The sequence below is a fragment of the Thamnophis elegans genome, chromosome 4 (assembly GCF_009769535.1).
Source record: "Thamnophis elegans isolate rThaEle1 chromosome 4, rThaEle1.pri, whole genome shotgun sequence".
Taxonomy (NCBI): domain Eukaryota; kingdom Metazoa; phylum Chordata; class Lepidosauria; order Squamata; family Colubridae; genus Thamnophis; species Thamnophis elegans.
This window is the reverse complement of record NC_045544.1, coordinates 95,294,927-95,303,605: the sequence shown is the minus strand read 5'-3', so window position 1 is coordinate 95,303,605 and position 8,679 is coordinate 95,294,927. Positions and strand designations below refer to the sequence as shown.

Below are 8,679 nucleotides of genomic sequence, written 5' to 3'. Positions count from 1 at the left end.
CTAGCGTAGCTCTCCGAGACTGACCTTTCACTTGCCTCGGAGACAGCTCGGAGGACATTTCTCTGCGCAGCCATTTAGCAGCAGGAGTTACTTGAAAAGCGCCCTCTCCTCCCTCCCAAAACGAACGACGCGCGCCCGGCGGGTTAACGCCTGCTTGGCCGAAGGGAGAATCCAAGCCCGGGAGAGGCGGGAAGGAAGAGAACCTAATGGCCATCTAATGGTCGTGGTAGGAAAGGCGAAGGTGCAAAGCCCAGATTCAAGGGACTCTTGAAGTCGGCACGGTTTTGTCGCCTAGAAGCCCTGGATTTCGAGGGACTGGCCCTCTTTCTCCAAAAAGGACTATGTAACGGCTGCCTTTGTAAACTGGAGGGGCTCCCCTTACTGATACCAGCAGCCCGTCAGTCTTAGTAAAACGCAGGACTATCGTGCTATGTGGCTCTGCGCTGATCAGCTCGATCGAGGGTAGAAAGGGTGTGTGTGTGAAGGAGAATAAGCCGTCTATTTCTCCCGGCGTTTAGGCTAGTCGAACTATATTTAGTTTCTAATATATAAATATATATATATTTCGCTTATAATTATATATGTAAATATATATAATTCGCTTATAATACAAAAGAGGTGGGAATTGGAAGATGGATGTTACTTTTCCTGCAAGAAGGGGCGCTTTGCTTTCACTGATGTTAAAAAATCACAACGACCGGGGGGGGGGGGCGTACCAGCTCCCATAAGGCACGGCAGATAGGCTGATTCGGGAACTCGCCGTTTTAGCGGGCTTACGCTTGGAAAGACAAGCTGCAACCAAGAAATTATGTCTCTTTAACTCAGTGCAAATCCCCCCAGCCCTACTACTCCATTTAAAGCTACCATTTTTATTCGTTTGGCTAATAGGCACAGGTTTCCACCAACAGCCGGCGAGCATTCATCATCGGGTCAGAGAGCTGAGAAATGAATATTGGGAAAAGAGGACCAACCTCCCAGGTTCAAGCCCTTCTCCCCAGCGGACGCTCAACTCTCAAAGGGGCGGGGCTTGACGGCAGCGAGGGCCCGAACGTGGCTCCGCAGCTGTATGGCGTCAGCCCGCACCACCTCCCTGATCTTTGCCAGGCTCAGCAGCGGCGGCCTTTGTCGGGTTGAGCGCAGAGCTTGAGGCTGTGTGTCAAAGGAGAGCGAGCTGGCTTGGCCAATCGCATCACAAGACCTTGAGTGGCTGCCAAGCCTGCCAAGTAAACGGTTGTGGGGCGGTTGCAGGGAGAGAGAGCGGGAGGAGGAGGGGGGGGGGAAATCCCCTTTTCAGAAGGGAAGACGAATCCAGCGGAGGGGAAGGGAGTACTCTCTTCGCCCATCTAACCTTAACACGATTGCGGCCAGCAATGGAACTCCTGCCCCACCGGTTGGCCCGAAAGGATTCGTTTCCAAAACCCGTCGCGTGGCACAAAGCTCGGAGGGAGGAAGAGGAGGAGTTGCGGGGCGTCCCATTTGACTTGCAGGAGCCTTGAAGTTTGTCCTTCCCTGTGGTCTTTCTAGGCGACCCAGCAGGGGTGTGAAACGGGCTGCAAATCCCCGGCCTGTGTTTACTTGAGAACTTTTCAAGCTGTGCAAGGAAAGGCGGACTTCGGGAGAAAAGGGTTGAATAACGATGGGTTTCTTCGTACGTCAACCGCCCATCTCCCCACATTAAATGACGTAACAAGACAATTGTGTTACAGTACTGGGTGCAGTTACAGAACCTAGATTGTTATTCATAGATGTCTTTTCTTTCTTTCCAAACTTGGAGTTAAAAGGACTAATCCGTAGAAATATCCACAGGATTGTACCTCAGCTCAGTCAAGTCCTGCCCTATAGCTTTCTTTTTCCGCCGACTTTCTACCCTGTCTGGCTTAGCAGGTGCAACAGCCACGCTATATTCTTGCACGCTGCGTTTGTACTTTGCCAGTGGTTAACCTCATGGGAGTTTCCTGAGCACATGGCGTTATTACAGTTCTTGTGGGAACCAGTCGCCAATTATATTAAGCCTCTTGTATGCTGAGGTGCACTGTGCAAAAAGTAAGTCGGCTTCACACGATGTCTACCCTGAAACATTTTCTGTCGAGGGAAGGAGCTACACGCTCTACTTTGACAGCATGCATTGCAGTGCGTAGAGAACAGTGCTTTCTCTATGCGAGTCAACAAGCTTTCAGCGCGTGCCTAGTACAGCAAGGACTGAAGGGAGGGGAAGCTGCTCTGTTAAGCCTTCGTACGCGGTAACCGTACAGGCCTCTCCCCCCTCGCGGAGGTACTTCAAGAAAATTGGCGGCGCCCAATGAGAGAGCGTAGACTATAAGGGGCGGGGCTAAGCTAGGGGGGAGGAGAATCGTTGGGTGGTGTTGCTGGGAGACCCCGGCCGGGTCAGTGTTCCGTCCCTCCCCGCTGTTATCCCGGCATTTATATATATATGGGGCGTGTGCAGCTGCTGCGAAGTTCCAGCAGTCTAGATAGCTGTTGCTTTGGTTGAGTCTGGGAAACTGATGAGATTAATTCCGATCTCAAGCAGTTAGCCCTTTCCTATTCAGTCGTGGCGCATCCAAAGCTTCCGAGGAAAGTGGGATCTTTCGGTCCTTCCTGCATTTCCGACCATTACAGGATCTAGAAATGTCTACTACACTTTTATCTGCCTTCTACGACATCGACTTTTTCTGCAAGGTAAGAGATGAGTTCGTAGGTGGCTCTTTTTTCTTTTTGAAGGAGGCGGTCGAAATAGTTGTTAAAAGTTCTTGCTAAGACTTTTCCAAGCCTAGGACTGAGCTCGTTTGAATTCGGGACTATACTATCTTTGTAGAAAGTCGGGCTGCAAGATCTGTTGACTTTTTGCAAGATATTTCGAGGGAAGGTAAAAGTTTGACGGACGCCAAGCAACTTTTTTGCTTACTAAAGCGTGCGTTTGTAGTGGGTGTGTTTTAAAATAAAACGACAGATAGCGCGAGCCTCATACTTGGTACGGCAGGCTCCAGCTGTACTGAATCTGAACTTTTAAAAGTGCATTGATTCGAGTGGGTGGGGCTACAGACCACCTCTCGAAAAGTTTTAAATTGCTTGCAGTGGGAGGGTGTCTTGACAACTAGGCTCCTGGATCAGCGGCTGAAACTATTGGGAAAGGGTCCTGATGGCTCCAGCGCTCATTAGGGCGTAGTGAAAATTGCTAAGTCGTCTTTCTTCCAAGATTTGGGAATCACGATGCACGTTTTTCCGTTCTAATTTTCCGCCTCCCCTTTTTTCCCGGTTCCCAGACCGAAAAATCCTTGAGCAACATGCTGGACAAGAAGGCAGTGGGGAGCCCTGTGGGCACCTCTCCCAGCTCCAATTTCACCCCGGGCTTTCTGCGAAGGCACTCGACCAACAATCTTCAGGCTCTGGCTAACGGCAACATCAAGTTTCCTAGTGCCTCGCTGTCCGCGCCCTCCAACTTCGGCAGCCTTAAGGAGTCTGGCACCGGGGCAGGCGGCTGCGGCAGCAGCAGCTCCACCACCGCCTTGCTGAACAAGGAGAACAAGTTTCGAGACCGGTCTCTCAGCGAGAATGGCGAACGAAGCCAACACCTCATGCAACAGCTGCACCAGCAGCAAGTGGTGGTTGTGGCAGCGACTTCGGCGGGAAAGGGCGGCGGCGGAGGAGGAGGCGGCGGCAATGGGGGAGGAGGCGGAGGAAACGGCGGAGGGGGAGCGCCTATCAACTCCACACGTTACAAGACGGAGCTCTGTCGGCCGTTCGAAGAGAGCGGCTCCTGCAAGTATGGCGAAAAGTGCCAGTTCGCTCACGGCTTCCACGAGCTCCGCAGCCTCACCCGTCACCCCAAGTACAAGACGGAGTTGTGCCGCACTTTCCACACCATCGGCTTCTGTCCCTATGGGCCTCGCTGCCATTTCATCCACAACGCGGACGAGCGCCGCCCAGCGCCCGCCAACGGCAGTGCTAACCCGCCAGCGGCCCAGCAGCAACCGCCACCGCCTCCCCCGCTCCAGCCCAACCCTCCGCCTCACAGCAGCCATCCCTCCCACCACCACCACCACCACCCTTCCCTACATCCCCCGCACGCAGGCAGCACCGGCGACCTCCGCGCCTTCGCCCCCTCCGCCCGAGACCACCCGTTGGGGCCTGGCGGCACCAACGGCTCCAACTTCGGCATCCCGCACCCCCGAGGGGGAGGAGAGAGGCCCAAACTCCACCACAGCCTCAGCTTCTCCGGTTTCTCCGCCCACCAGCACCATCATCACGGCGGGGCTGTGGCGCAGGGAGGACTGGAAGCGGCGGCCCTGCTGCTGGAAAGCTCCGGTGGGTCCCGCACCCCGCCGCCACCTTCGGGCGGCTCCTACTGTGACGACTTGGTCGCCTCCTGCGCCAACAACGCCTTCGCTTTCTCGGCCGGCCAGGAGCTAGGCAGCCTCATCGCTCCTCTCACCCTCCAGCCGCCGCCGCCTTCCGCGCCTCAGCAGGGCTGCTTCGCCAACGCGGCGACTTTCTACCGCTGCCATCAGCAGCAAAGCGGTGGAGGTGGAGGAGGGAGCTGCTGCCCACCGCCCGGCCCTCCCGCCTCTCCGCCTTTCAGCTTCCAGCCTTTGCGCCGCCTCTCTGAGTCGCCCGTTTTCGACGCCCCTCCAAGCCCCCCGGATTCTCTCTCCGACCGAGAGAGTTACCTGAGCGGTTCCCTCAGTTCCGGCAGTCTCAGCGGATCCGAGTCCCCCGGCCTGGACTCGGGTAGACGTCTGCCGATTTTCAGCCGCCTCTCGATCTCCGACGATTAAGGAGATCAAGAGGGGGAGAGGCCCTTGGAGCTCCCGTTTTTTTAGGGGGTCGTGTTCCCCTGGGCAATCCCAGTTAGGGTAGTTACTCGCTGCCCTTTCTTCCCCATCTTACTTCCCATCCTATTCATCAGGAGTGGAAACTAGCCAAGTTCGCACAGACTATTTTTGTTGCTCATTTCTTTTTCAGTGTGTGCTTTCCTTTTTGTGTGTGTGTGTGTTAAAAAAAATCCTTTGATTGCTGAGCAAATTCAGAAAGGAGAAAGCAAAAGAAACTTTTTTTCTTTTTATCAAGATGAACAAAAATCAATTTGCAGAAGAGCAAATGATGTCATCAAGAACAAATTTTTTTTAATCTAAAGACTTTGGAAGGATGGGATTTCCTTTTTTTCTCCCCAGCACCCCTCCCAGACTAGTTTAATGTTCATCACCAGCAACAGCCATTCCATTTTCAAATGTTTGTGGGGAGGATACAAAGGGTAAAGAGTATTTAGCAAACACATTATCTAATCATACTCCCTGAGGAATCAGCAATCAATCTGGAGGCCCATGAACTCTGCATTCCAGGTCTCTTCAGATCTATATACAACAAAAAAAGAATAAAAGAAGAGTGGAATTTGTTGCCTTTCAATCAGATTTAAAGTAAATACTAAACGTATAAGCTTTTAAAAGAAAAATCCAACATCCTGCCAAGAATATGCCTTGATAACACTCTAGTTTTTTATGTATCTATATATATTATAACATGCTAAAACTTCCATTCCAAAGTTTAATATTGGTTCCATTGCCACCACTTAGTGGATGTTTGGCTTAGAACAATTTTTGTTGCTTTATTTGGAAGCATTCAACTGAGTTTAGTTTGTAATTGTTGATGAATAACTGCTGATTTTTTAATTTTTTTTAGCTGAGTTGTTCGCGCAAGTCACTGCACAACTCAATATGAACCTATTTAACTTATTTATTATCTTGTGAAAAGTATACATTGGTAATTTGTTCATACTGTATTTATTGGGTATGATGAAAAGCAATAGATATATATTCTTTTATTATGTTTAAATTATGATTGCCATTATTAATCGGCAAAATGTGGAGTGTGTTCTTTTCACAGTAATATATGCCTTTTTGTAACTTCACTTGGTTATTTTATTGTAAATGAGTAAAATTCTTAATTTAAGAGATTGTATGTAATATTTATTTCATTAATTTCTTTCCTTGTTTACGTAAATTGAAAAATTGCATTGGCTTTTTTTTTATAGAAATCTGACTCAATGCTGTGGAAGTAGTTTGAGAAATTTCAGTGGTTTTTTTAAAGAATGTACAATGGTTGTAACCCGTCCAAGCTTAAACTTACTTCACAATCAGTCCAAATTTAAAGTGGCAAACCTACTTCTTAAAATTAACCAAAATGTATTTCTGTTGCCTAACTTCACCAACCACACTGTGATAGTTTCAGAGTATGTAGCAATAAAAGGGGTGGGGTGGGGGGGTCCCAGTATTATGTTTCACAGTGCCTTTTGTAAGGGTCCATGCTTGCCTTAAAAATCTTCCTCAACCAAACGAGTATTTTTTCTTAATGCTTGAGAATTTGAATGTAGGGTTGGGTTTTTAACTACAAGAAATTGTACCACTCATTTTTATTATGGAGGCCACCTTTTGGATCTGAACCTCTTTTTGTGTACAAGAGTATATCTTTATTAAGATTCCAACACATGTAACTTTTTGTTGTGTAGGAAATCAGGAGTTATCCAAATCTTTTCTCTGGGTGATGAATGAATGAGCAGTATCTTTTTAAAAAAATGTACATAGGTACAGGTTCAGCACTATGTACTCTTTGGACTACTTTAACAGAAGTATGTTTTGAATGTAACTAGAAAATAAGTCAACTTGAGTTGTAATATATTTTGGAGAGTCAGTTCACTACAAATTCAAAGTGTGAGACTGTAAACTTTGTACTGTAAATGTTTTGTAGTTCTCCCAATAAAACTTTTGAGGAAAAAAATTCCCAAGCTGTTAAAGCCATGTCTACAAGGTGGTGCTTCTTTATTAGTTTTCCCCTGCCAATATGGTATCTAGCTACAGATTAATCTAATTTTGAACTGCAGAATTGCTCCATTTCAACTGGAAACCTGCCAAAGGCAATAAGCTGTTCCAGAAGGTTCCAAAGTACTGCTGCAAAAAGACACACAATCCTATACACACCACTGGGGGGAGGGTAAGAGGGAGGGAGAAAAGAAGATAGCATTTATTTGTAGATATAATCATTCTCCCAGACATTTGTCATGTTTACAGATTAGCAGGAAATTGTAAAGAAGGCTAATATAAAAACAAATGGCTGGCCTTAGCTTTTTTTCTTTTTACACAATGGACTGCAACATCTGTTGCATCACAGGGTTGTTCTTGCTAGGTATTTACAATGTTTTTCAAACGTGGCAACTTTTTTAGATGTGAGAACTTTCATCTCCCAGAATTCCCCTGCCAGTATATAGGAATTGAAGTCTATACATCCATTGTGAAATTTCAAAATTTGGTTGATCTATGAACCTGGCCACGCCCAGTTTAGCAAAAGGGGGAAAAGTCATGGTACATCACGTGATGATGCAAGTTTGTCACGCTTGGTGTAGAGAAGTAGCCCAATCTCTTAGCTATAGAATTCTTCGGTATAGAATCCTGCTTTAAAGCAGAGTCCCCCAAAATGGTCAATAAATCCCTGAGGGTCGATAGGAATATCATAGTACTATTACGTAAGTAGTATTAAATTATTTTCATATATGTTTGGTAATTGAACAGTCTGAAACCTCATGAAGGTTGATGAGCTGAAGAGTTTGCTTTAAGAAGTGGTTTGGTTTAATGCTTTAAAAGGTTTTTATCTTAAAATTTAAGTCGCATATAAAAGGGAATATAGTAACATGTTGAATATCTTATGTACTTTTTAAAATGCTAAGTAGGAGAATGTGAGTTCAAGTCATGCCTTAGCCCTGAAAGTCACTCTCAGCCCAATTCACCTTACAGGGTGGTTGTGGAAAATCGGAGGAATGTGTGTTGTATATATTTGCTGCCTTGAGTTGTTTGTAAAAAAACAACAGACAGGATATAAATAAATATTTAAATAATACAGAATTAGAATTCTGAGGAATTAGTAGCCCCTCTAATATTATTAGTGTCAAGAAGTTTATAAATGTGCATCAATCTTTTGTCAGAATAAATATTTAAATGATTATTTCCAAATAATAATAGATGTTTTTGTTTGATTATACACAAAGTTATGGTTAATACAACTTATTTGAGCTATGAGGTTGACTTCTACAAATAACTAGCTAGAATGCAGCACTGCTGCCACATGCTCCTTATTTAAGCAAAGATTTGACTGAATTAGTATTGACAATTATCTGCACAATATTCAAAAATTCAGTTCCCATTGTTTCACCCAGTGATATTTTTTTGGGTGTGTATGAGGGCTATGGTTTTTATAAGTACGTGTTTGGTGACTGATTAATCAATGGTTTTTATTGTAACCTTTGTTGGGAAAGAAAAACCTGAGAAAGAAAGAAAGGACTTTAAGTGTAATCTGAAGGGTTGGTAGTATTTGTCAGCTAAAAAGTGGCTGTCCTTGTTTGTACCTTTGAACATTCTCAAACATGCATTATTTGCAAAACTCATGTAGTAATCTCTTACAGACTACATGACCTGTGGCCTACCATTCTGGAACATAATCAGCCATGCTATGAGATTTGTTTGCTGCTGCTATGTGACCCTACTTTCATTCTGATTTTCACAACTATTTTAATGAGCCAAGTGATACCTTTCTTACTTGCCAGTTTCTTCAATTAATTTTTAGCTTATGTTTCTCTCATATTAAATTTATGTTTTCAAAAGCCTTCCCTGATCTAGATATGCTGCTTCTAGTTCC

The 8,679-nt window shown here is 45.9% G+C and overlaps 1 protein-coding gene across 1 annotated transcript; it reads left to right on the top strand.

Annotated features, from left to right (window-relative positions):
- ZFP36L2 (ZFP36 ring finger protein like 2) lies at positions 1 to 6,787 on the top strand. The gene is made up of 2 exons (XM_032215641.1): positions 1 to 2,679; positions 3,264 to 6,787. The coding sequence occupies exons 1-2, from the start codon at positions 2,629 to 2,631 to the stop codon at positions 4,773 to 4,775; spliced, it is 1,563 nt and encodes a 520-aa protein (XP_032071532.1). The 5' UTR covers positions 1 to 2,628; the 3' UTR covers positions 4,776 to 6,787.
- The last annotated feature ends 1,892 nt before the right edge of the window (positions 6,788 to 8,679 follow it).

Coding starts and splice junctions, on each gene's coding strand:
- ZFP36L2 (XM_032215641.1), top strand. CDS start 2,629: ATGTCTACTACACTTTTATCTGCCTTCTACGACATCGACTTTTTCTGC. Junction 2,680..3,263: donor ACATCGACTTTTTCTGCAAG/GTAAGAGATGAG, acceptor CCCGGTTCCCAG/ACCGAAAAATCCTTGAGCAA.